The following is a 25,763-nucleotide window of genomic DNA, read 5'->3' as shown; positions in this document are numbered from 1 at the left end:
GCGGGGCTTGCCTATGCCCACAGCAGACAGGGGAGGGCAGTGACGATGGGTCACGGCCTGGGCACGTGGGCAGCCCTCCTGCCCTCCCACTTATGGTCTGGTTGGCACTGGCGGCTCCCATGTAAATCATCCAGTCTCCATGCCAGGGCCTGGCTGGCTGCTGTGAGCCGAGCTGCGCATGACGGTGATGTGGGAGTATTGGGGGGCCTGGCCCGGGCTGCATTTGCTTCTGGGGGGCTCCTGCTGAGAGTATGGGGGAGTTCAGGGAGGCACAGGCTCCCTGATAAGAACCTCAGGCGGCAGGTGGCAGTGGAGCCAGGTCCCCAGACCTGCTGGGGGGGCGGTGGGTGTTGAGGGGGGTGGGGTGACAGGGGTAGCGAGACGCTGTGGGTCTTTGCCCCCTGTGGTATGTGTGCCTGACCCTCCGGACCCTTCCCAGGCCATCACAGAGAGGGGTGGGGAGTTGCCCTTTCTGGGGGTCCTTCCCTGAGGCCAGGCGGGCAGGGTCCCCGATGAGCACCTGGTCTCTCTCCTCCTGGGCACAGACCCCTGAGCGTCCCCGCTCGCTCCCTGTGCTGCCTGGGGTGGATGGTGGAGCTCCCTGAGGCTCAGGCTTCTCATCTTCGAAGTGGGCACGAGGACTCACCCACAGCAGGAGGGTCACATCCGATGACAGGCCACGTGCTGGCACAGCACACCCGGGGTGTGCGTGGGGCAGCCTCTCATCCTGTCTCTGTGTCCTCGGCACGGCACAGCGCCAGCCCAGATGAGGTGGCGGGCACTGTTTGTCAGGTGAATTACCGACTTACCTCCATGTGCCCTGGAAACTTGTGAGCCATGGACCATCCCTTGTCTTTCAGATGAAGCCCCCAGGGGCAGAGAGGCACAGGGCTTGCTGGTGACTGGTGCCTCTAGTCTCCCTGCTCCTTCGAGGATGCCTCAGGGTCAGGGGTGGGCATCAGAGGTATAAAACCCCTATGTGGGCCCCTGCCTATCATTGGGCACTGACCTCAGAAGGACTAGAATGTGGGGTCCCAGCTGGAGGACCCCTGCCCGGCCTCCTGATGCCCTCAGATCCAGGCCCAGCCCTTAGCGTGACTGCCCCCTCTCGGAGTTCTCCCGGCCCGTCTCCTCCCCCCTTACCAGGCAGTCCCCTCTAGGCCGAGCACCAAGCTCTTATTACCTGAGCCTTGACGGTCCCCGTACGAGAACATCCCCTCTTCACGTGGCCGGCCTCTTGCCTGGGTCTCCAGGCCTGTCCTGGGGATGTATGGGCCGCCCTGCTCAGAGGGGCTCTCCTGTCACCTTGGCTGCAATGTTCCCTCCGGCCTCCAGGCCAGTGGCCGTGACTCTGTCTGGGGCTTGGGAACTTTGATGAACAAAGAGCAAGGCGTTTGGCGTGTGTGTTTGCGGGCGGATGAGGTGGAAGGAGCGCTGGGAAGTGGGTGTGAGGGTTGGAGGTGGGGGGAGTGGAGGCCCAGGCCACCCCTGCCCTGACCAGCACCCCCCCCCCCCGCCCCTGCAGCACCGGCAGCTGCTGAAGGACAGCTTCATGGTGGAGCTGGTGGAGGGGGCCCGTAAGCTGCGGCACGTCTTCCTCTTCACTGACCTGCTCCTGTGCACCAAGCTCAAGAAGCAGAGCGGAGGGTGAGTGACCGTGCGGCCCCGGCTGAGAGGAGGGTCCCCGGGGTATGGGGTGGTTTCTATAGGAGGAGACCTGGTGTTCTTTCCAGTGAGCCTCGAGAGGTCGTAACCTGTTGCCAGGCTGCTCTTGTTAAGCTACATTCTGTCTCCAACTGGATGTGATGCCAGGCTCAAGGTCAAAGTTCATCATTAGGAATCTGGAGACATTCAGGGTCTGGGTGGGTGACCAGGCTGTTGACTATGACTTCAGGTGCTACTGGGGGGCTGTCATGTCGTGACCCAGACAGGTCAGGGGGCTGCAGGGTCTGGTGCAGGTGGGGGATGGACACTGGTTGCCCCTCCCCTGTCCTCGGAGGGCATCACTAGGTGATCCCTACATTTTGTCTTCCCGAGATCATGGTGGCTTCTAAGTGATTCTCAGCATTGGCCTGCAGACCCCACCCAAACCCCCAGGGATCAGACCACACAGGTTGCAGCAGTGGGGGGCCGGAGGGGGGAGGCAGTGGCTGGAATGGAGGAAAGAAGGTCACGTTGGGAAGAACCAGAACTGGGCTCTTCACCCCATTCTGCCATCACCACGCTGAGTGGATTTAATCAGAAGAGAGCCTTGGTTTGCCCATCTGTCGAGGGAGGGATTACACCGGGTAGATTTGCAGCCCCTCAAACTCTACAGCTCTGGACGTGTCTGCAGTCCTGTCCTGACTGTCGTTGGCGGCCTAGGTGGTCTCCCGCGTCAGGGAGCCTATGAGCCACCACCGTCAGCACAGAGTGGGGTGGATGAGGGCTTGTCAGACCCATGGGGCCTGGGTCACTCGTACACAATGCCCCTCCGCAGGGGTCACCAAGGCTGGGTCGCCAGTGTCTGCCTGTGGCCTTATCCCAGCCTGTGTCAGGGACCATGAGCAGAGTTTGAAGGTCAGGTAAACTTCGTGGCCATGAACTTAGGGTTCCCCAGTGTCGAAAGCAGTGACTTAAGCAAAGGAAGGTGGTCAGCCTGTTAACCTGCCCCTCCCCCCACCCAGCAAAACGCAGCAATACGACTGCAAATGGTACATCCCGCTCACGGATCTCAGCTTCCAGACAGTAGACGACTCGGAGGCCGCACCCAACATCCCCCTGGTGCTGGATGAGGAGCTGGATGCCATGAAGATCAAGATCTCCCAGATCAAGAGTGACATCCAGAGAGAGAAGGTGGGGCTGGGGGGGTGGTGCCAGGCCAGGCTCTGCAGCTCGAGTGGGCAGCATCCCCTCAGGCTGGCAGGCGGGCGAGTTCTGCAGGGCATCTGACCCCACTGCTGGTCTCTGGGACCTGCTGGGACCCCAGTGAGCCCTCTCAGTGCCAGGCCTCCCATCAGGCATGGAGCCGTCCAGGATGGGGTGGGGGGAGGTGCCCCTCTGTCCCTCTCATAACTGCCCTGATCCGGAGCGAATCCCAGGCTGGGGGGAAACACGGCCCCTCCAGGGGTTCTGGACTGCACCCAGCAGGCCCCTGGTTGTTTCTGGAGAAGAACAGTGTTCTGGAGGAGCAGTGAGGATGAACCCCTCACCTGTAGGGTCAGCCCAGGCCAGAGCGGGTGCCTCACGGTGGCCAAAGACAAAGTGGGTCCCCAGAAGGTTGATGTTCAGAGACACCCAGCTGAGGTGGGTGCAGCAGGACAGGGGTCCTTCTCAGCCCTCACCCTACCCAGCCTTCTGTACTGCAAACCCTGCAGGATGAGGAAAGCACAGGAGCCCCAGGACCGGCGTGAACTCTGGGTTGTTTATTTGTCCCGACGGACCCGTGGCCCCCATGGCAGAGTGTCCCGAGGCAGAGGGGAGCCAGGGCTGCATCCGCGGGGCTGTCAAGCTCTCTGCCACCACTCACCCATCCGAGCCGTGCCCTCTGCCTAGTGGCAGGCAGCACAGCCTCCCCCGGGGACAGAGGGCTTCAGGAGGGAGGAACACGACACGCGGCAGGGAGGATTTTCCCAGCCAGGTCCTGGGGGTGCATGTCACCCTCCATCAGGACCCTTGCAGTCACTCCCGGGGGACCTGATGCTGAAATGTGGCAGATCCGGGAGCAGGGAGGGGCCTTTGGGGTCACGACAGGCCCCTTCACATTGTCTAAGTTTGGAGCAAGTGAAAAAAGGGAGGTTTGTGAGAGAAAGAACTTAATCCCTTAAGAAGAATGGGCTGAGCACGTCCGGCAGCCTATGCCGGGCCTGGACGCTGTGGCCGAGACCCTGTCCACGCTGGGCCGCCAGACGGTCTCCCGTCCTCCACGGACCGAGCATCAGGGGTGGTGGGGCAGGCGGAGCGGGAGCGGGCCGCGCTGGGCCAGAGCTGGAAACATGACCGTGCCCTCTCCCCACAGAGAGCGAACAAGGGCAGCAAGGCCATCGAGAGGCTGAGGAAGAAGCTCTCAGAGCAGGAGTCGCTGCTCTTGCTCATGTCCCCCAGCATGGCCTTCCGCGTGCACAGCCGCAACGGCAAGGTGAGCGCCCAGCATGGCACACAGGCCACTCTCTGGGGCTTTGGGCCGGAGCCCCCATGGCTGGGAGGTGGTGGGGTCTCCAGGGAGTCTCAATAGGGCGGGGGGCTTGCAGGTTTGTGCAGACCCAGCCCTTGGTGCAGGAATGCTGTCCGGGACCTCTTGGGCCAGAGAGACAGCTTCTCTCCTGAGTGGCTTCTGCTGCCTCTGTAGCCGGGACCTTTCCCTCCATGGGCATCACGCACTTGTCAGGGGGCAGCCGGTGGGGGGCAGCCGGTGGGCTTTGCGGGAGCCTTGCCTCTGCGTCATGGGCCCGGCTTGTGGGCATCAGCCCTCCCCTCTGCAGGTCCCACCTGGTGACCCCGGTGGCCCTACACTCTGATTCGTCACGCCCTGACCCAGGCGCAGCAGGAGGGGCGGAGGGTGCAGGGAGGGACGAGCAGTGCTGTGAGCACAGCCGCCCCAGCTCGGCCGGCCTGCAGCACGGAGATGCTCGTGCCTCCTGTGGGCGTGCTGCAGGCTCCACGCGGTGACCAGGACGGAGCCCTGGATCCACTGGGCGCCTGCTCAGCCGGGGTGGAGATAACGGGTGTGCTCTCCCCCCGCCCAGAGTTACACGTTCCTGATCTCATCCGACTATGAGCGGGCCGAGTGGAGGGAGAACATCCGGGAGCAGCAGAAGAAATGTGAGTGGCCTGTGCGCTCAGGACGTGGGCTCAGGAGCGTCAGGGCTGGACGGTCACCTCCCATGGTCTCAAACCTTGTTTTCCCCAAGGGACAGTGGAACTCTTATCCAAGTGAGATGTGCAGTGGAGCCCTAAAACGGGAAATAATGGGGGAGGGGCTGTCCTGATAGGGCCCCCTGCCCTCTGTGCCCCCCTGCCTGCCCTCTGACCTCCTCCCATGAACCCCCTTCCCCTCCTCTGGCCTTCTCTGAATTCCCGCCTGCATTCTGGACCTCCCTACTCTGAATTCCCTGCCTGCCCCCGGGGGCCCCCCTGCATCCCTGCTGCCTTTCCGAGGCTGCCACGCACGTGGCCCACCCGCCTTGCCACCCCCAGGCCTGCCACACACCCCAGCAGATGCTGATGCCATACGGCCCTCGACTGGGCCCACCTGGGCAGCCACACTGTGCTGGCCCTGCTCCCCTGTGCTTGACTGCTGTCAGGACAGGGCGCCTACTCCCCTCTGGACGGCCCCTTCTTTGGGCGCTTCCCTCCGTTAGCAGTTCTTTCCTTCTGCTCAGCTCAGAGCTGCCCCGTCCTGCCTGGCAGCCTTCAGGGTGGGATGGCAGACCCTGCCCCAGGTCCTGGGGCTGCAGCTGCCGGTTCCCTCCTCCGCCCCCAGCCATACGGTTTGGGATTCCCGAGCCATCCTTGCTAAAAGGTTTCCGTGTGTGCCCTGTGTGCCCCCCAAGGTAGGTTGGGGGCTCCACACGCCTCTGCCCTGTCCTGAGCGCCTGTCCCCCCAGGGTTGTCATTCATGCCTGTGCTGAGACCCCAGTGCCACTGCCTCCGGGGGCAGGACGGGCGCTCCTGGTGACTCTGATGGCCAGTGCCTGGGGCCCTGCCAGAGTTCCTGTCCCAGGTGTCCTGTTGTAACCAGGGGCCCAGACCATTTACAGCATGTTTTGTCTGCTCAGAAATAATCCCCTTTCCCCACCTGGTGGAGAGGAGGGGGCGCAGGGGACATAGCCCCACAGGAAGGTGCCCCAGATCACCCCCTCGCAACCGCCTTGAGGTCGTGCCAAGGTGGTGGGCGGCCCTGTGTTTGTGAGCGTTGTGCAAAGATTCCTCCCACCCTCTGAGCCTAGCCTGGTCCCCCCGGGGCCATGCCTCACCTGCCCCTTACCGGCTCCTGCCTGGGAGCAGGTGGCCCCTGTGGTCCTCCTAACCAGGGTGTGCTGAGGACCCAGTGGGGGCACGTCTGAGAACACCCCATGGGGGTCCTGGGGAGTCCGAGAGCCGGGCAGACTCACCAGTTGGTGCGCCTGTGCCTCCATCTCAGGTTTCAAGAGTTTCTCCCTGACGTCCGTGGAGCTGCAGATGCTGACCAACTCGTGCGTCAAGCTTCAGACCGTCCACAGCATCCCACTGACCATCAACAAAGAAGGTGGGCTGTGCCCCCCAGGCCGCTGTCCCTTTCTGCTGTTAGTGCCATCCTGGGACCAGAGACGTCCATTCCAAGGCTGGGTGTGCTGCTGAGGGCCTGTCAGCCTCTCCAGGGTGTGGACGGGATGGGTTAGGGGTGGTCGCTCCCAGGTGGCGGCCACCGGGTGGCTGAGAAGACCTATGACTTGGCCCCAAGTCCCGAGCCGCTCCTCAGGCCCTCTGTGCTCTGGGTCCCGCTCCCCGTCCCCCCGCCCACCCCTCAGCCTGGTGCCGCCCGCCCCCACCTGTGGTTGTGCTGCATCTTGCATTCACTGTTACACACACTCATGCACATGCAGCCACACACAGGGGTATGCTTTGTACACTCAGGCACACACACCCCATCCACGTAGCATGCTCCCCGACCCCTCTCCTGTCCCGAGAACCTGTCACATCTCTTCTCGGTCCCTGGTTTGCCCGTGTTGTGAACCCAACTAGATCCTAAGGTCCCCGAGACAGAGGCCACGACGGGTGTGTTTCTGCTCCTGACATTGCCTTGTCCCCTGCTAAGCAAGTGACAGTCACATGGGCCCCCATGAGGGTCACCTTGAAGCAGAACCTGTCACCTGCCTGCTTCTCCCAGGAGGACGGATGCTCACCTCTCTGGTCTCTCGCACAGATGATGAATCTCCCGGGCTCTACGGGTTCCTGAATGTCATCGTCCACTCCGCCACTGGCTTTAAGCAGAGTTCTAGTAAGCAGCTGGGTTGGGGAGGAAGGCGGCCGGACACTGAGCCGAAGGGTGCGGGGACCAGAGAAGCAGCTGACCGCCGGGAGGTGCGGTGCTGGCTGACGCCCACTGGGTGTGGTGTTGCTTTCCCTGGGTTGGACCCTGCTGTTGCCGGCGCCTGGCTCAGACCCTGCGAGCTGGGGAGCTGCCCCCTGCAGGCGAGTCCTGCAATTGCAGGGGCTGGGGTTTGCTATAGACAGAAAACGCTGCCTAGGTTGCTAGGAAGCCAGGAGGCTGAGGGCCAGCACCCTGACCCTGGTCAGCAGAGGAGATTCTGCCGCTCTGATGAGCCAGAGGGAGACCCTTTTAATACTTCCCCCTGGGGGCACCTCTCCCAGCCACTTGAGCTGTCAGAGTGGTGAGGGCTGGTCGCATTTCAGCCCAGGTACAGCACACGCTCACCTGTCAGCCTGGCACCAAGTTCTCAGGGTCCCTCGGAGGAGGACACAGGGCAGGCACCGTTCTGCTGACCTTCCCACCGTTGCTACAAAACCAAAGAAGAAATCCCTGATGAGTCACAAGATAGAAGATATTTACAAACTGTGTATATATGATCAGGGCCTTGTATCCAGAATATATAGAGAACTCTTATAACGCAATGCTTGAGACAACCCAGTTTTTAAAAAATGAGCGAGAGATTCAGATAGACATAAAAAACAAATTTACAGATTTGTGGTTGAATGGGAGAAATGGGCATAAGAGATCTTTTAGGGGTGATGGAAATGTGCTACAATTGGATAGTGGTAGTGATTACACCACTCTGTAAACTTACCAAAAAGCATTGAATTGGTCACTTAAAGTGGGTAAACTTTAAGGTATACAATTCATACCTCAGTAAAGACATTTTTTAATAAAAAAGAATGGAACACAATATCTATTGAATAAATTCTCACTAACTAGAGGTGAATAAGTCTGAATACAAATACTTTTTCATTTTACCCTGTACTAACTTTATTAGTACACTGATGGGCGCCGCGCCCCTGCACCCACTTTTCTCCCAGCACCGAGCTGCTGTCAGTGAGCAGGGGAGCGAATGTTCTGAGAGGTGCCGGTTCCCTGCTCACTGTTGTGAGGTGCTGCTAACCTTGCCAGGCACTGGTTTGGTGTCTTGTTTTAAAAAGAAAACCAAGGACTTCCCTGGCAGTCCAGTGGGTGAGACTCTGCACTTCCACTGCAGGGGGCACAGGTTCGATCCCTGGTCGGGGAACTAAGATCCCGCATGCCACGCTGTGCGGCCAAAAAAAACAAGACAAAAATAAAACCAAGACTGTTTTTTATGATTTAGAAAATAACACCTGCTTTTATAAAAAACATTGGTAATAAGGGACAGCATGGTCACCCTCTCTGTGTCACTCTCCTGCAGGTCTGTACTGCACCCTGGAGGTGGATTCCTTTGGCTACTTTGTAAATAAAGCCAAGACACGCGTCTACAGGGACACGGCTGAGCCCAACTGGAATGAGGTGAGGCCCGACTTCTGGGTGATCAGGAGGAACATCTTTCAGGGAGAGAGTGTGACCCCCAAGGGCTTCCCCGCAGGCAATGGTGCCAGCACTCCCGGAATCTCCTGGAGGACCGGGCATGCCAAGAGATAGAGATTTTATCTCCATGTTCCTGAGAATTCTCCACTCCCCTCCCCCCAGTTACAAAGAAACTTGTTTTGCTGGTGAAGCATCTGGAAAAAGAACTTAGAAGGGCTTCTTGTTACTAAGGCCTTTGTTATTGCTCAGTGTTTCCTTGGGAGGTTTCCATGGCGTTTTTCCTCAGAAATTGGAATGAGCGTTCGGCTCTGTGACCCTCTCAGTGTCCGGAAGCTGGGGCTCTGCTTGTGTGGCGGGGGGGCCTCGCTGGGCTGGAGGGAACCCCAGTCTCTTTTCTCAGCATCACTCCTGTGATTATTAGTTGTGCCGCCTCCATAGGACTGGGGCACGGGGAGCCAATGGACTACCTGGTCCTTACAGCTCTGGGTGCCCATTCGGAAAGGGCTGGTGTCTGCTGTGACAAGGGGGGGATCACAGCCAGGTGGATCCATCGAAGGAGGCTTTGCGGAGAGCGAGAGGGCCGTGATCCAGCAGAGGCGACAAGGGCAGGGCTCTGGATACTATGCAGAGGGTTCTGGTGTGAGGCAGCCCTCGGGGCTCGAGGGACCGATCATGGGGTGGGGGGAGCTTCAGAGCATCAGGCCACCCGGCGGCCACCCTGGCTGTGTGTGTATGGATTATCCAGGGCCTCACAGGTTCTGGGCATACACACCCTTCCTACCCCTATTCAGGCTCAGAAATATTTGCTCTCCCCTCCCTGCTGCTTTCCCAGCAAGAACCCATGCCTGCAAAAGCACTGGTGTGAAATGCAGCATTTACTGAAGGTTTCATAAGGGTGATGGAGGAGAAAGTAGACACCTTGAAAACCTACGGAAGAATTCTTTCCTCCCAGGTCCCTCTCTCACCTAGGTTGCCTCCCTGGATCGATTTTTTTTTCCCCCTTTCAAACAGACTTTATTTGTAGAGCAGCTTTAGGTCCACAGCAAAACTGAGCAGAAAGGACAGAGATTTTCCATGTCCCCCTGTCCCTGTCCTCCCCCCCCCACTATTGACTCAGCAGAGTGGGGCACTTGTCGTAATTGGTGAACCTCCGAGGACACGTGCCCCAAAGCCCACAGAGTGTCTGCATTTGTAACCAGCACCCCAGAGCTTCTGGTGCAGGTGGTGCGGGGACCACGCTGTGAGATGCTGGCTTAAGGAGCTTGGATTAGGTTTGAGAGGCGCTCAGAGCTTCCAGAAGCATCCAGACTGGGCCATGGTGTGATGCTCACAGGGAAGTGGCTTCCGAGGGTCTGCATCGCGGGACGAAAGTGAGGAGAGTCTCGACGCGGGGCCTCCCGGGGCAGCTCGGGAGCTGTCTGTGCAGGAGCCGCGGTTCAGAGGCCCCTTCAGCTGGCAGCACTGACCCCCACTCGCCGGGGCCCCCCCAGTTAACTCGGGGCTTTCCTTGTCTCTCGGGGCCACAGGAGTTTGAGATCGAGCTGGAAGGCTCACAGACCTTGAGGATACTGTGCTACGAGAAGTGTTACAACAAAAGCAAGATCACCAAGGAGGACGGCGAGAGTGCAGACAGGATCATGGGGAAGGGCCAGGTACAGGTGAGGCTGCCGCCCTCTGCTCCCTGCAGGGTCCTGTCTGCCCCCACCACCGCCATGTAGTCGTCCCCCGGCCCCGGACGCACTCACCCCAGCTCCAGATGCTCTGTGTTCTCCCCCACTTGACACTCAGGGACACTGAGATGGGGGTGAGGCAGGCCTGGCTCTGAATCATCCGCCGTGGGAGACCTGGGCTGGCACCTTCGTGGGTCCTTTTCTGCCCCTCTATCTGAGTGTCTGTCATGCCCCGTCTTGTCCCCAAAGGAATTTCAGATCCACCTGTTTTTCCAGTGGGGCTGCAGTGCCTCCATGGCTTCCGGAAGACCCCAAGGCAGGCCGCTGAGTTGGTGCCCTGGGCTGCAATTGGCAATTAGGAGCTTCCTCTTCTTGGAAAAGCATGAGAGTCTGAGTCTACCTGCCTGACATCCCCTCTCTGGCTTCTAGACTCAGATTCCAGGGGGTGCAGCTGCATCCCTCCTGGGGCACAGGTCCCCCCCTGGAGTTGTCATAGGAGCCCCTGGTGGGCCAGGAGTGTCTGTACAGGACCAGCGAGGGGTCCAAGCCATTCGCGCCCTCAGTCCTTCCAGTTTACCCAGGCCCTGGAAGCACCCCACCCCCACCCCCCAGCTCTCGCACTGCTTGGCAGACAGGAGCTGCACCACCTGCCTTGCGCTTCTTGCAGCCTCACTTGCAAGGTTCTGCCGCCCGTGGAGAAAGCCCCGGTACCCTCTTTCCTTACGGGGCATCTTACTGGACCCAGCTAAGCGGGTTCCTCCCTGCCCTGCCCTGGAGGTGGGCCCTGACTGTTCCCCACTCCCCCTGGTGCCCCCGGACCCCTGGATGAGGCCTCCTGGCGGGGGAGTGGTTGGACATTCCAGGTGCCAGTCAGAGGACAGGGCTCTCCAGGAAGCCCCGCCTCCCTTCCCTGGGGCAGGAAGTGAAGATCCTCACAGCAGGAATGACAGGAGAAAGGGTGACTCATCCCTGGGTAGTTCGTCATCTCTGTTGGCAAGTCTGGGAGTCACCACTCCAGCTGGCTGGCTTCCTGGGAGGTGCACGCTGCTGGCTTCCCCACCTTGGAAGCTTATTAGGGAATTTGATGGCTCAGGGTCTCCAGGGACCCCTGTACGTTGAGAGCAGGTCTGAAAGCAAAAACGCCCCTCTGATCACCCTGTTCTGCTCCCCTCACCCACCCACCAGCTGGCGCCACAGGGCAAGACAAAGACACAGGGAGAGGAAGCCAATGACCCCTGGGGCTGGGCTCTCCTAAGGTGGAGACGGCCCAGGGTGGGAGGGGACACCAGTCCGGGACGACACTCTAGTGAGCCCACTGAGGTTGGGGTGCGTGTTGGGGAGCAGGGCGGCAGCCTCGCCCGGCACAGGGAAGGCAGGACTCGTGGCCCCTCTTGGGCGGGGATGGTCCACGAAGGCCGGCTCCTGGTCCAGGGTCACTTGGCGGCTGTCCTGGACCTGAGACCTGCCTGTGGCTTCGATCCTGGGTGAGAAGGGGATGGTCCCTCCTTGCTCCCCGTCAGCCCAGGGTTCCGTTGGGCTAGTTTTAGGGTCTTGGTTTAGAGCTGGGCTTCTGGGTGGAAAAGCAGAAAGGCAGGCCAGGATTTATCAGTCGTCCCACTTCTGGCGTCCCAACCAGGGACCTGTGGCCAGCCAGGTCCCTCCCTCCACCAGGGCCACCCTGCGTGAGCTTGGCACCTGTGGGTGCTGCCTGATATTTACTGCCTTGCGGCTCACGTGCATTGACTCCCTGCAGTGATCTTGAGACCCAGCCTTGTGTTTCCACATAGATCTTGTCCACCCTCCTGGCTTTACGTGGAATCCCATGGATTCCAACCGCACTGCTGGGCCGTTTTGTTCTTGATGGATGCTGGGGCGGTCCCCAAACGGTGCTGTTCCGTGAATGTCCTGAGCTGGATGCCTTTGAGCGCCGCCGTGTTTAGGCACCTGCCTCATGCTGGTCATCACTCTGGTCCTTAGTCGTCACCTCTGCTGCTCGAGGATGGCTGGCTCCCTTTGCTCCCTCCCACTCCCCTCCGTGTCTGCACCTGCCCCCAGCCCTGGCGTCCCTCACCCACACGCATCTTGCAGAGCCTACGATGAGCTGACAGGCTGGTGCCCGGCTCCTTTTCTTGGCCCCGGTTCCTCCAACCTTTGACGCCAGTCATCTGCACCCTCCACAGCTGGGGTCCCAGGGGTGGTGGGCTTTGAACTGGGGCCTCTAAGCACTGCTGCTGGGTAACCGAGGGTCTCAGAAAGGAAAAGAGAAAAGAACTGACACTCGTTTTCCTCCTTTACTGAGTCAAGCTGTCTTTGGAAACCCTCTGCCTTGATACATTTTGATGTAAACAAAACATTTCCTTATGCTCACACTTGTGTTCTCCGACAGTCAGGGGGTACCAGGTGAGTGCCTGCCCCATCTGGGGAAGACGTGAGCGGTGAGGTTAGGGGGCTGGTGAGGGGCGTCTCCCCAAGTCCCTGCTGCTCCCAGTGTCTGATCCCAGCCTGCTCTTCCCCATCCATGGTGCTTTGAGCTCCTCAGACAGTCCTCCTTACAGTAGGACCCAGATGTGAGATGGGAGCGGGGGAGGGGTGGACTCTGTTAAAAAATACATTCATGGCCTTGTTAAACCAGCAAGGCGGACTTCATTCCAGGAGGCTGTCAAAATAGGAGAGAGATGGGGCTCAGCTCTGAAAACAACAAGGAAAGGTGGGAATTTACCGCCCCGGGGGACAGGGAGCAGATGGAAAATGACTGAGAACATCAATAATGGTAGAGTAGTAAAATAACACCAGGGCCAAGGGGGCTCTGGCTAAGCCGACCTAATGGGATTCTTGCTAAAGACAGGCCCAGGTGATCAGACATCACCAGGGGACGGTGGGGAATGAGTAGCTTGGTCAGATGTCGAGGTTGGTTAGATATTGAGCGAGGATGGGGGATTCTTGCTAAACTGACTTAGCAGGATTCTTGCTAAAATTGGCCTCTTGAGGACATGCCCCAGGGACAAGACCTACAGGCATACCTCAGATATACTGCAGTAAAGCAAGTCAAGTGAATTTTCTGGTTTCCCAGTGTGTATAAAGGTTATGTTTACACTGTACTGAAGTCTAAGTGTGCAATAGCATTATGTCTGAAAAAGCAATGTAAGTACCTTAATTAAAAAATACTTTATTGCTGAAATATGCCAAGCAGCATCTAACAATGCAGGGTTGCCACAAACCTTCAGTTTGTATAAACACAGTATCTGCAGAGCACAGAAAAATGAGGGATGCTTGTAGTTGGAAAGCAGCTCTGAGAAGCCTGTAGATTTGAGCCAAGGAGAGACTGTCAAGTCCCCCAGCCCCACTGCACCTCCTGGGACCTGGGGTGAGTCATAGCTGTGTCTGCGCAAACTCGTTTCCTCACCTGTAAATGGGTGGGGGTCATGGAGCTGTGCGTGGGGGCCTTCAGTGTCAGCTGCTGCTATTATTATTATTTGTCGTCACTGTTGTTAGTGGAAAAGGCTGGCTTTGGCTCCGCCCCCTCATCTCTGCTTCCCTGGGAGACACGGTGGGAAACCCCACCCTTGAGCCATCATCACCCTGGGGGGGATCCCAGAGGGGCAGGAGGGGCATTTGTGACTCAGGCTGTAGGCGGCCAGGGGGGACCTTGTTTATGAATCAGGATCCTCAGAAAGAAGAAAGAAGGAAGTCAGGGGAGGGTGGTCATGCCAGCGACACCCTGGGACACCAGCCAGGCCTCTTTCTCCCTCCCCCTCCCCCACGGATGCCTTTTTTCTATGGGGGGTCCACCTCGGTGAGGGCGTCCATGACTCCTGGGGCCCAGCCTTCCTGAGTTGGGGCTTTTCCCAGTAAATCCAGGTGCCCTCCGAGCCGGGCCACGTGCGAGGGGTGTGTGGCCCTGCATGTCCTGCTGCAGGGTTGGGGGGGCGGCGCATGCCTACATCCCCCAGGTGCTCCCTGCCCCATGTACACACCTTAACTCGGAAGCTGAGTGGAGAGCCCTTCCCATGAGGGGGGGAAAGTGCGGCACCCCAGAGTGTCCGAGAGGGGCCATGGAGAAGTGGGAGCCAGCCAGGGGTCAGCGGGCCCCAAGGGGCCAGGGATGGAAATCGGACACACCTGCCTGGGCCAGAGGTGTCAGTATCATCTGGGGAGCTAGGCCCCAGTCCCCCAGGTTAGGGTTCTGGATCCATGTGTTTTTACCCCCCTGTTGGTGTTGGTGAGTGGTGGGTTCAGGAATCGCTGGCTGGACTCTCGGGTTTCGGCCCCTGCTCTTCAGGTGACTGTCCTGGTTGAGTTGCCAGGTCCCGCTTTCCTCCCCGAGAGACGGAGGCCCCGCGAGAGGAGGGTGGGGGACTCTCCCTCCAGAACCCAGGGTGCGTGAGCTGGCTAGCTCAGAGCATCAGCCAGTGACCAGGAAGGAAGAGGGACAGGCTGTCCAGTGGGGACGTGGCCCCGGGGTCGTTGCGGGCAGGTGTAGAGGACCCAGTGAGCTCCCTCTTCAAGCCAGATCTGAGGCTCAGCGAGCTGTCCGTCCTCAGACCCCAGGAGCCCGCTGTGCCACCCTAGTGATCGACGGCCTCTGTGTGCCAGGCCCCGGGGAGCCCGAGGACAAGAAGACAGCTGCCCCCAGGCTTCACGGTCCAGAGCTCAGAAAGGAGGATGCTGCAGACAGGCCTCAAGCCGGAGCAGGCCCTGCCTGGGGCAGCCGGTGGCCTTGATGGTGCAGTTATGTCAGAGGAGGGAGGAGTCAGGACAGACACCTTCACTGAGGGTCATTGCGTCTGGGGCTTCAGGGACTGGTTCCCTGGGTAGAGATGACCACATCCTAAGCTCCAAGAGCAGCCAGATTCATGGGGATGTACGGGGTGCCGTGATCTGAGGAGTCGCTGGGCCAGTCGCTGGGCTCCAGTGCCCCAACATGTCCTGGGTAGGGAGCGGGGGGCATCACCAGGGTCAGCAAAGCCCAGGGAAAGTGGAGCCTCACGCTGTCGTGAATTTCTTCCTTCAGTTTTCCTTCTCTCACTTCCCTGTGCAATGTCCTGTCTCTCTTCTTTATATCACGTCCTAGAATTTTGCCTTCTCCCATTTCCCTTGCTCTTGTGTGTGTCTTGCTCGGCTCACAACTCAGGTTCTGATGGGAGCATCAGAAGTGATTTTTTTTTTTTAATGTTTTATGTCTTATGTGAGCCTCATGGGTGAGACTGGGGCCTCGGGTGTCTGGCTTGACCCTCGCTTTATTTGAGACTACAGCTCGGGGCCGGCTCGGGGTGGGACACGGTTTCCCAGACTTCTTCTTCAGCCGGGAAGCTTGTACCCGGACTGGGTATGGGCCAGGGGGTCCGACTGTGCCCCTTTTGGGGCGTCCTGGCACCCACACTCCAGCCATCACCAAGCTGTGAGGTATACCCACTCTCAGTCAGTCTCCCCATTCGACCACCAGTTCTGGGCCATTGTGCCCCAGGAGCCCAGGGGAGTGCCTGGCAACATCACCAGATGTGGAAGTGCCACCAAGACTTGTACACACATGTTCTCAGCAGCACAGACCATGACAGCCTCAAACTGGAAAGAACCCAAGCATCCACCAGCTGCTGGTGAGTAGATAAACAAAATGTGGCATGACCATACTGTGGAATAGTATGCAGCCATAAAAAGGGAAGGATGTTCTGACACACACTACAACATGGATGAACCTTGAGGACCTTCTGCTCAGTGAAATAAGCCAGTCACAAAGGACAAATACTGTCTGATTCCACTTGAATGAGGTACCCAGGGTAGTCAAATTCATGGAGGCAGAAAGTAGAATAGAGGCCACTGTGGGGGTGGGGGTGGGGGTGGACAGAGAGTTATTGCTTAATGAGGCAGTTTCTGTTTGGGAAGATGAGCAGGTTCTGGAGATGGACAGTGAGGATGGTTGCACAACACTGTGTATGTACATGTTTATATTACGTATTATATGCATGTATGTCTGGGCACAGAGATACCACAGTGAATGAAACAGAGGAGGCCCTGTCCTCGGGGCGCTTGCATTCTAGCAGGAGAGATACACACCAGCCAAAGTGTGGATAAGAGCCCTGGAGACCCGTCAGGCAGGAAGGAGGTGGGGAGGGGGCAGCTGATCCTGTCACAAAGTCCCCGAGTCACACCTGCCATCAGGATCATCTCAGGACCATCCACATTCTGTCCACATGGCCGTTCACCGTGTCAGGGCCGCTTGTGCGCCTGGGGATGGAGGTGCGGTTGGGGGGGTTGGTCAGAGATGAATGGGGTGAGACTGTGTTGTAAAATGGGTGGTGATTGCTTTTCACAAACATTTGAGGAAGATTTTAGATGTTCAACTGTAAAAGTTGTGAACATGTAAAACCACAAGAGCACATCCTTGTACGGATTCCCTGGGATTTGTCCTGAAGAAGCATATCTCTGCCACTGTGGGGAGAGTGGTGCTGGGACCCAGTCCCTCGTTGGCTCTATTGTGGTCCAGTTTGGGACCCAGTATCATTTTTTTGTTAACTGACATACCATACAGCATCCCTTTAAAGTAGGTAAGTCAGTGATCTTCAGTAACTTCCAGCATTGTACAACCATCACCAACAATCCTGTTTGAGAATGTTTCCATCCACCCAAAACCCTTTCCCTGTTCCCACCCCCAGGCCCGGGCTGACCCGCTTTTTGTCTATAGATTTGCTCATTCTGCATGTTTCCTATAAACAGAACCATACTCCATGACGTGGTCTTCGTGACTGACTTCCTCCACTTAGCAAAATGTTTTTGAGGGTCACCCACGTCATAGAGCGTTTACTTTATTCCTTTTTTGGCTGGACCACATCTCATCTGTGTATCCACATGCCACGTTTTGTTTATCCATCTATTCACCAGTTGATGGATACTTGGGTTGTTTCCAGCTTGGGCTTGTGATGGTTAATGCTCCATGAATGTGTGCACGGTCTGTGTGTTAACAGATGTTTTCCTCCTTCCTGTGTGGAGACCCAGGAGGGGAATTACCAGGTCAGGCAGCCAAGGTTAACTTTGTGAGGAGCTGCCATGCTTTTCCAGGAAGGCCACAGCAGCTCACGTCCCCTGGTGGTGTCCGAGGGCTCCTGTTTCTCCACATCCTCCCTGACCCTTGTTACCATCTGTCTTTTTGATTGGCGCTGTCCTTTGTCTTTTTGGGTGGCGCTGTGGCCTGGTTGGGGTCAGGGAAGGGCAGGAAGGAGTTAAAGATGTAGAGGATAGAGCTCCTGAGAATAGACTAGTGAGAGGAGAAGCAGGAGAGCAGATTCCCCTCGTGGGCGGAGTCTCTGGTCCCCTCTTAGGGACCACTCCAGGGAGTGGGTTACAGTGCAGACACGTGGGGCTCAGTCGGGAGGGCTAGGGAGGCCCTGCTGGACCGTCCTGGATGTTGACAGTTTCCCGGAGGAAACTACAGTCTCCAATGAGGTTGGTGAGGAGGGAACAGCATTTCCTTTTTGGACAGGTCCTGCCACCGCCCAAGCTGGGGTGGGTGAGAAGATGCCCCGGGGTTGTCCGTCGGTGACCCGTTTGGCCGTGTCTGCTACAGAGCAGGCAGGGCAGTGCCTGGTCCTCAGCACCTGCCCCATCCTCACCGCCTCCCTGGCCAGTCGCACAGGGCTGTCTTCCAGGCAGACCTTGGGGCAACCATCCACCAGGCTTACCGCCCACATTTGTTCCTCGGAGGCCCCTCTTGCCCAGCCCTAGGAGAGAGAAACGGGGACCTGGATCTTCCTCCTGGGAAGACGGGTGTGAGGCGGCCCTGGGTTTTCCCTCGACTGCCGTTTTCCGGTCCTCTCCCCTCCATGGTCCCCACTTGTTTACTTCCCTGTGCTTTCAATAGCCCAGGAGAGAGCGTGCTAGCCTTGAGTGTTGTTTGGGGCTGGACGGAACCGAGCCGCGGCCTCACCGTTGTGTTATTCTCATGCTGCTTCCGCTCTGCTCAGCATGCTCTGTTTGTTGGAACCGAGCCAGCCTGGGGACTGTCTTCCCACTGGAGCCGCCCGGGCAGCGCCGTGGCCCAGGTCTGCACTCTGGGGGCTAGTGCGCGCCCCGGCCTCTGGGGCCTGGTGGAGGTGGGGCTGGACGTCGGTGCTGGGGGTGGATGCTGGCACCAAACCCCCTTGTCACTGGGCCGACTGGCTGTGCTCTGGGGGCTGTGGGGTGTTCTCCCACCCGAGTCCAGCCCCGGCAGCGCCTGCCGTGATGGGGTCACTGGCTGCGGGGAGGTGGGGGGGGCTGTCCCCTGAGCACGTCTGCCCTGAAGCAGACTGGCCGGGCAGACACAGGTTACTCAGCGCCTCCAAAGTCACCGACAGGAAACCAGCCACTTGAGAAGGAAGCTTGGCTTTTCTGGGCTTCGGAGAAAATCATGACGCATCGGAATTCCCAAAACCAATAGGCTGCTGGTGGGGGTGTTTTTCCCATACAAACAAAAAGTAGAACTCAAGGGTGATGGGAAACTTTTACCTTGGCTAGACTGCAGGGGCGGGGCTTCCCGAGAAGCCTGGTCAAAAGGTGGAGGAGGCCGGGAGCTCGCCACACTGCTGCCCATCGTGCTCCTGCCCTGCCACGCTCCTGTCCATTGCGCTTCTGTCCATCACACCCCTGCCCTGCTGCCAGCCCCTCGAGCAGCAGGGCTGAGGATGCGAGAGACGCCGTGTGCAGCCGCCCTGCAGGGCTTCCTGCGGTACCTCCACCCCAGCCGGGCAGGCCGGAGACGGGTGGCCTCTGTCGAAAAGCACCTGTGTGCTTGCGGCACCGCCCTGTGGACACACATCCGAAGCCTCGTGTGCAAGAGCAAGGTGGGCCTGCGGGTGGGCCGGGGATTCCTGGGTGGGTGGTGCCAGGCAGGGTCCCTGCCGCCCAGTGTCGGGCTCTGCTCCCCTCCCTGTCCCTCTGCTGGTCGGCTGGGGCTGGGCTGTGTGTGCCAGTCTCTGTCCTGGGAAGAGGGGAGGGGAGAGGGGCTTAGTGATTACCCTTCTTTGGAGGGAAAGGAAAGGTATCTTTCTGCTGCCATGTCTCCCTGTTTACAACTGCCAGCGGTGGAGGGAAACTGTCCCTTTCCTTGGGAGCAGGAAGAACCGTGCCTGCCCCCTTCCTTCCTGGGCGGCCAGGACACGGGAGTTGGGGGTGAGGGACCAGCAGTGTGCATCCTTCCCTCCCGCCACACCTGGTCTGGTTGAGAGCTGCGAGCTCCACTGGCTCCAGAGCTGTGAGGGAGGGCCCTGGTGTCACCCCCCTGCACGCATCCTCCCCCGGAGGAGGTGTGACCCCAGCTGGGTGTCGGGAAGCACGGTGTGGGAGTGTTCTGTGACTGCTCTCTGCTCACAGACCTGCCCCTCAGGGTGGGGTCCCCACGGCCCAGGAGTGTGGCCCCCGAGACCCTCCTGGAAGAGAAGGAGAACCTGTCACCACACGGCCCAGGAGGGAGATGCTCTGCCTCCCTCTGTTTGTCGGTGTCAGTCTGTCCATGCAATTCAGATCCTTGCGAATGGTACCCAGTAGGATCTAGAGGGGAGGTGAGGAAGGCTCACCCCCAGGAGTGCCTGTGATGACCTCTGTGCCGAGCGAGGGCAGGAGGAGGGCCTGGGTGCACACACCTGAGAGGTAGGGCTTCGGGGCCTCGCTTTCCAGCTGCCTCCCCTGCACACGGCCCAGGTGGCTGTCTCCTTCAGGTCCCTTGCAGTGGATAAACAGGTGATGGCTGTCCTGAGCACACTGTGCGCAGTACCACCGTATGTTGGGGTGGGGTGCACACGTGGGCAGCAATCATGAAGTGTGGTCCTGCTCTTAAGCAGCTTTCTAGTAGCAGAAATGAACCATCACCCAAAGCAAGCGATGAAATCCTGGGGCACCGTGCAAGGAGTGCCAGGTTATGTGGTGTTGGATGGTGGCTCCCTGACCTGGCTTCACACCAGAATCACCTGGGCAGTTTTTGGTTGTGCTGCCGTCAGTTCTGCGGAGACTGGGGAGGTATTTCTTTAACAAGAGCTCCCAGGTGCTTATTCGTCCAGCCCAACCCGCTGGTATAGAACATGTGCTCCCCAGAGCAGGGGAAATGGAGCCCTTGTGGACAGGGGACACGCAGCCTGACCAGGAAGGTCAGGGCATCTTACAGCAGCACAGTCAGGTGACACTAAACAGCAGGGTCCCGAGGACCGGCGCTCGGACAGCGCTCTATGGGATAGAAGCGAGAGGGGCTGCAGGGAGCCTTTGTCCAGCCCCCTCGCCAGTGGCGTGATTTGGAGCTGGGCTCCGGGTCCTTCTGGGCCTGACTCTGAGCCACGGGCCCGGCCTGGACTGGAGACCCCGCCTGCACGGGCTCCCACAGCCAGAGATTGGGACAGTGTCCCCAGCTCTTGGATGACATACCCCCAGGAAGATGCTGTTGAAATCGGGCTTCCCAAAGTGTGTCTAAATCGACTGTCAGCCTCCTCCGAGCTGCATGAAGCACCTCTGATGCCGGGGGTGGGGGCAGGGAGCAGGACGGCAGGGCTGCCAGCACTGATGTTAGCTCCCATTAGGAAGGGACCGGAGGAGCAGGGTACAGGGCCCGAGCTGTTGCTGACATCCCGGGGGCAAGCCTAGGCTACAGGCAGCGAAGGTCTGGGGGCAGGAGGGCTCTGAGGTGCCGGGGGCTTCTAGCAGGTCCTCTCCTCTCTCAGGACCCCTCTTGGTCTCTGGATAGAGGTGCCGGCCAGGGTCTGGCTCCGATTCGACTTAGACATGGAGAAGTAGCAGGCTTGGGCTGCTGCCCGGCCAGGCCTCTGCACAGACCCCAGGGCATCTGATAATCGTGACCCCTTGCTTTCAGCTGGACCCCCAGGCCCTGCAGGACAGAGAGTGGCAGCGGACCATCATCGCCATGAATGGGGTATGTACCCATGGGGCTGTGTTGGCACCCGCTTCCTGCCGAAGGCTGGGGTGGTCCCGGTCTCTTCCAAAACAGTCGGAAGGAGGCTGAGCCTGAGCTGGTGTCTGAGGGGGGATGTGGCTGGAGGAGGCAGCGGCACCGTGGGGCAGGATCGCTCTGTGCAAGCAGGAGTCCGCCTGGTGGCTGGAGTGCAGTCACCCACCAGGCACTGAGCATCCCTCCTCAGATGGCAATCCAGTGGCATCATGGGGACAGACAGGGCCTTGACCCTGGGGTCTGCCCGTAGAAACTAAGACCCCTGATTAGCCTTCAGTGCCCCAGAAGGATTTTTTTTTAACATCTTTATTGGAGTATAATTGCTGTGTTAAATGGTGTGTTAGTTTCTGCTTTATAACAAAGTGAATCAGTTATACATATACACATGTCCCCATATCTCCTCCCTCTTGCGTCTCCCTCCCTCCCACCCTCCCTATCCCACCCCTCTGCGTGGTCACAAAGTACCGAGCTGATCTCCCTGTGCTATGCGGCTGCCTCCCACTAGCCATCTGTTTTACGTTTGGTAGTGTATATATGTCCATACCACTCTGCCCCAGAAGGATTTAGACCTTAAAAAGAAAAACTAGTACCACACACCAAAAAAGGTCTGGGCATGTAGGACAAAATGTTACCATTTGATAGATAATTCATCTTTTTGTTATATTATTCTCTATACTTTTTCTCTAGTGTTTTGTTGTTGTTGTTAGAATTATATAAGAAAGAGAAGCAATGGGGTCGTTGGGGGAGGTTCTGCAGAAGCTGGTCCTTAGATCACCCTGACCATTCCTGGCTCTTGCTGAGTTGGACTAGGGGCCACCCCCCACCTGGACCTTACCCTGCTCGCCCCGGGGGTGGGGGGTGGAAAGAATTGCTGAGATCCCAGGGCCCCTGGGAACACAGGCTGTGAGGACCAGGAGGGTGAGAGGATCGTGCCCCCTCCACCTGCAGATTGAAGTGAAGTTGTCAGTCAAGTTCACCAGCAGAGAGTTCAGCTTGAAGAGGATGCCTTCCCGAAAACAGACGGGCGTCTTCGGAGTCAAGATCGCCGTGGTCACCAAGTGAGTGGTGAGGGGTTGGGGCTCATGCGTCTCTTGTCCCCAAGGACCGAGGGCGCCCCCTCCCCAGGTGTTTCTGGAGGAAAGAGCAGGTGTGGATCTCCTGCTCTGTGCACAGTCACTGCACGGGGACGCCTCCCAGGCCCTTGGAGCACTGTGCTCAGCTGCCTCCCGTGTTTACCATGAAAGGTGTCCCCGTAAGCTCAGGGGTGTCCCACCCCCTTCCTGTGCTGCCCGTGGAGCTGCGCTTGGCAGGGTTTTCTTCCCTCACTCGGAATTTGTCACGATCAGGCCTCCTGTTCAATGATGGAAACCCTGCCCCTTTGTCACGGGTCAGTTGCCAGAAGCTTGTGTGTAGGTTTGAGGACAGTTCTCAGGGACACAGGCCGCCTCCTCCCAGAATCCATTCGCTTCCCCGATTTGGAATCTGGCCGGGCCCTGACCTCGCTGGTCATCAGGCAGGGGACCTGCGTCAGATGCTCCCTGGACACCTTTTGTGTCCAAACACTGCTCCCTGCTGCACCCCAGCCGTCCCCCCCAGCACCTCCGGGTGGCTCAGGGAGGGAGCAGAGAGCACCGTCAGCAGGTACCCCAGAGAAGCACTGCTTGTGAGAGTGTCTAGGGACAGAGCTTTGCTGGGCTCCCGAATGCAGTCACTAAACTAGACTGAAGCTGACCCTCCAGACAGCAAGCCTCCTGTGTTTGAAGTGCTCTTACCCCGGCGTCCTGCCTGGAGCTGCTGGAATTGTCCGTTGTTAGGACGTGGAAGAGAAAAGTGTAGAATCACAGGAGTCTGAGCACGGGCGTGAGGCAGCCCCATGGAGCTGGTCCTCTGGCCGGGCTGCCTGCTGGGCTTAGGGCTCACCTCTGCCCCAGGCCTGAAGGGGTCAGGATTTTTCTCTCGCACAGCAGGTAGGGGGCAGGGCTGAGATCAGGTCCCCTGACCCAACTCAGAGACCAGACCACTTTCCAGGACCCTTGCAGTCACCTGTTAACCCAGGGCCTGGGATCTTTTAGCTGAGTTCCAGTGGCTGACCTCACTTAGAAAAGCCTCCTGACTGTCCCTCAAAGGTCGTGTGTGACTTGTAGGGTGTCCAGCCATCTGGAGCTGTTGGAAAGGCCCCGATAAGATATAAGCAGTGATAATCGTGAGATCTCAGAACAGAGGGAGAACACACAGAAGGCTCTGGGTGTGCCCAAACCTGGGTGCTTCAGGTGTACAGAGAGGTGCGGGGATCAGCCCCACTGCAGCCTGAGCCAGGGCTGCCAGGCACTGAGGGTGTCCCATCCCCTGCAGGAGAGAGCGTTCCAAGGTGCCCTACATCGTGCGCCAGTGCGTGGAGGAGATCGAACGCCGGGGCATGGAGGAAGTGGGCATCTACCGCGTGTCCGGAGTGGCCACTGACATCCAGGCACTGAAGGCGGCTTTTGACGTCAGTGAGTGTCGGGCTGGGCAGTGCGGGATGGTGGTGTGGGCATAGTGCCCAAGCCAAGATCCCGGGGTTCCCGTTTATGTCACATCGAGAAGGAAATCGCGCTGTGGGAGGAGGTTCTGCACAACCAGTTCTTAACCCGTCCTGACCACACGGGCGTGGCTCTTGCGGAGTTAGACCAGGGGCTTCCGTGGGGATGGCCCCATCTCGCACCGGGGCTCCGCCTGCTTGCCCCCGGCCGGGAGTGGAAAAGAGGTGCCAACCAAAGCCCAGGGGTCAGTGCGTCTGGCTGCAGAGAAGCCGGTGGAACTGCCCCAATTGCCAGATAAGGACACGAGACCCCAGAGGGTCCTGGAAGTGGAAGGGGGCAGAGCCGGGACTTCAGCCTGGCCTGGAGCCCTGGAAGTGTGGGCCCAGCCACAGTTACAGCTCCCTTTGGGTGGCCAGCATGGGCCCAGCCTGTGGCTCAGAGGGTAGAAGCGACTCGGGGTCCATTGTGGGCCTTGTTCCACGTCTGCGCTCTCCCCAGACGACAAGGACGTGTCAGTGATGATGAGCGAGATGGACGTGAATGCCATTGCCGGGACGCTGAAGCTCTACTTCCGAGAGCTGCCTGAGCCCCTCTTTACCGACGAGTTCTACCCCAACTTCGCCGAGGGCATCGGTGAGTGAGGGGGGTCAGGGGCGAGGTGAGGGAACCCGAGTTTCAGCCCAAACCCTGCATGTGGCTTGGGACCGAGAACCAGGCCGGTCCCAAGAGGCCTCTTCCCATCCTCAGTGGGCTGCCCGCTGTCCCGGTCCCTCCAAGTCGCCCGAGAGGCTGCAGCAGCTGGCGCTGCTGTGGACACGCCTGGGTGCGGGGTCCTGGAGGCCACTGTCCTCCTCACCTACCCTAGGTCCTGGCCCCGTCAAGCAGGGCTTCAAGCCCGACCTGATCCCTAGTCCACCTGGAGGGTGGGGGGCGCTGGCGCATGGGGCAGCTGCGGCCTCCGCACCTCCCTCCAGGGCCGTTCAACAGAGGACCTGGCCCCCTGAGTGCACAGGGTGATGTGATGAGGGAGCCTTGGGGCCTCGCGGCCCTCCTGCTTGTCACTCTTCCTGCTTTATTCCAAGCCCGGCTTCCCCTGCCTTGGGCTCTTCCGAACAGGAGGCGGGAACGGCCGAGTGTGCCAGGAGGGCAGCTGTGCCCGGCGCCTCCTGCCCCTGGTCCCTTTGGTGCCATTGACCCCTTTGAGATTCAGAAAAGGCGTCCAGGGTGGCTGGCGCCCCACCCCAGCTCCCACCACAGCATCCTCAGTGGGGGCCAGTGCTGTGTGAGGCAGGACGGTGACGGCTCTGGGCTGTCCTGTGCCCTCCGACACGGGACCTGGGAGAGGCCTCCAGCCCATGCTGTGACCCTGAGAAATAACCGCCCCCCCGCCCCCTGCAGCTCTCTCAGACCCCGTGGCAAAGGAGAGCTGCATGCTTAACCTGCTGCTGTCACTCCCGGAGGCCAACCTGCTGACATTCCTCTTCCTTCTGGACCACCTGAAAAGGTAACCCCGGCTCCTATGTGGAGGCTCAGGGCTCCGGGACCCCCAGGGCAGCAATGGGAGGGGGTCCTCCATGCTCCACTGTCTCCCCGGTGTCAGACTCCCCAGCAACCCAGGGCCTTCTCTCTACACCTGCCCCAGTCTGTGGTTATCCCCTCTGGGTACCAGAGCCACTGCCACCCCCATCCCTCTCTGCCACGGCAAGTGGTGTGCTCGGATCACCACCACCACCGCCCCTCATCCATCCCAGAACCGGCCCCACTACCGCCCCGCATCCATCCCAGAACCGGCCCCACCACCTGGTGGCCTTGAGCGCTCTTCATCCCGGGCCCCTCTAACCCAGAAGAGCCAGGGTGGGGTCTGCTTTCTGCACAGCTGGGGCTGAGCCCTTCCTCCCGGGGTGGCCTGGGTCCCCGCCCACCTCCATCCTCAAAGTGGTGTCACAGCAGCACCCACTCTTCTGCCTCGGCCCTCCACAGGGTGGCAGAAAAGGAGACAGTGAACAAGATGTCCCTGCACAACCTCGCCACGGTGTTCGGCCCCACGCTGCTCCGGCCCTCAGACAAGGAGAGCAAGCTCCCTGCCAACCCCAGCCAACCCATCTCCATGACCGACAGCTGGTCCCTGGAGGTCATGTCCCAGGTACGATGGCTGTTGCCACCCGGCCTGACACAGGTGG

General features: G+C 59.2%; 1 protein-coding gene across 5 annotated transcripts in view; it reads left to right on the top strand.

Moving 5' to 3' along the window:
• BCR (BCR activator of RhoGEF and GTPase) overlaps positions 1 to 25,763 on the top strand; it is a 103,021-nt gene that overhangs the window by 74,661 nt on the left and 2,597 nt on the right. For 4 of the 5 annotated variants that reach the window (XR_003621868.2, XM_028162351.2, XM_028162354.2 and 1 more), the window contains exons 9-22: positions 1,526 to 1,647; positions 2,667 to 2,835; positions 3,998 to 4,117; positions 4,725 to 4,800; positions 6,122 to 6,226; positions 6,884 to 6,958; positions 8,358 to 8,455; positions 10,000 to 10,131; positions 20,969 to 21,028; positions 22,013 to 22,122; positions 23,417 to 23,556; positions 24,082 to 24,216; positions 24,982 to 25,087; positions 25,564 to 25,726. Coding sequence is in view for 4 of the 5 variants with exons in the window: in XM_028162351.2 (XP_028018152.2) it covers positions 1,526 to 1,647; positions 2,667 to 2,835; positions 3,998 to 4,117; positions 4,725 to 4,800; positions 6,122 to 6,226; positions 6,884 to 6,958; positions 8,358 to 8,455; positions 10,000 to 10,131; positions 20,969 to 21,028; positions 22,013 to 22,122; positions 23,417 to 23,556; positions 24,082 to 24,216; positions 24,982 to 25,087; positions 25,564 to 25,726 (1,611 nt within the window). In the remaining variant the exon portion in view is untranslated. The remainder of the gene's footprint in view (positions 1 to 1,525; positions 1,648 to 2,666; positions 2,836 to 3,997; positions 4,118 to 4,724; positions 4,801 to 6,121; positions 6,227 to 6,883; positions 6,959 to 8,357; positions 8,456 to 9,999; positions 10,132 to 20,968; positions 21,029 to 22,012; positions 22,123 to 23,416; positions 23,557 to 24,081; positions 24,217 to 24,981; positions 25,088 to 25,563; positions 25,727 to 25,763) is intronic. The other variant, XM_028162352.2, reaches the window with a different exon arrangement.

The sequence above is a fragment of the Balaenoptera acutorostrata genome, chromosome 13 (genome assembly GCF_949987535.1).
Source record: "Balaenoptera acutorostrata chromosome 13, mBalAcu1.1, whole genome shotgun sequence".
Classification (NCBI taxonomy): Eukaryota; Metazoa; Chordata; class Mammalia; order Artiodactyla; family Balaenopteridae; genus Balaenoptera; species Balaenoptera acutorostrata.
Note: the sequence above shows the minus strand (reverse complement) of the source record. Positions and strands in the feature narration are given on the sequence as shown.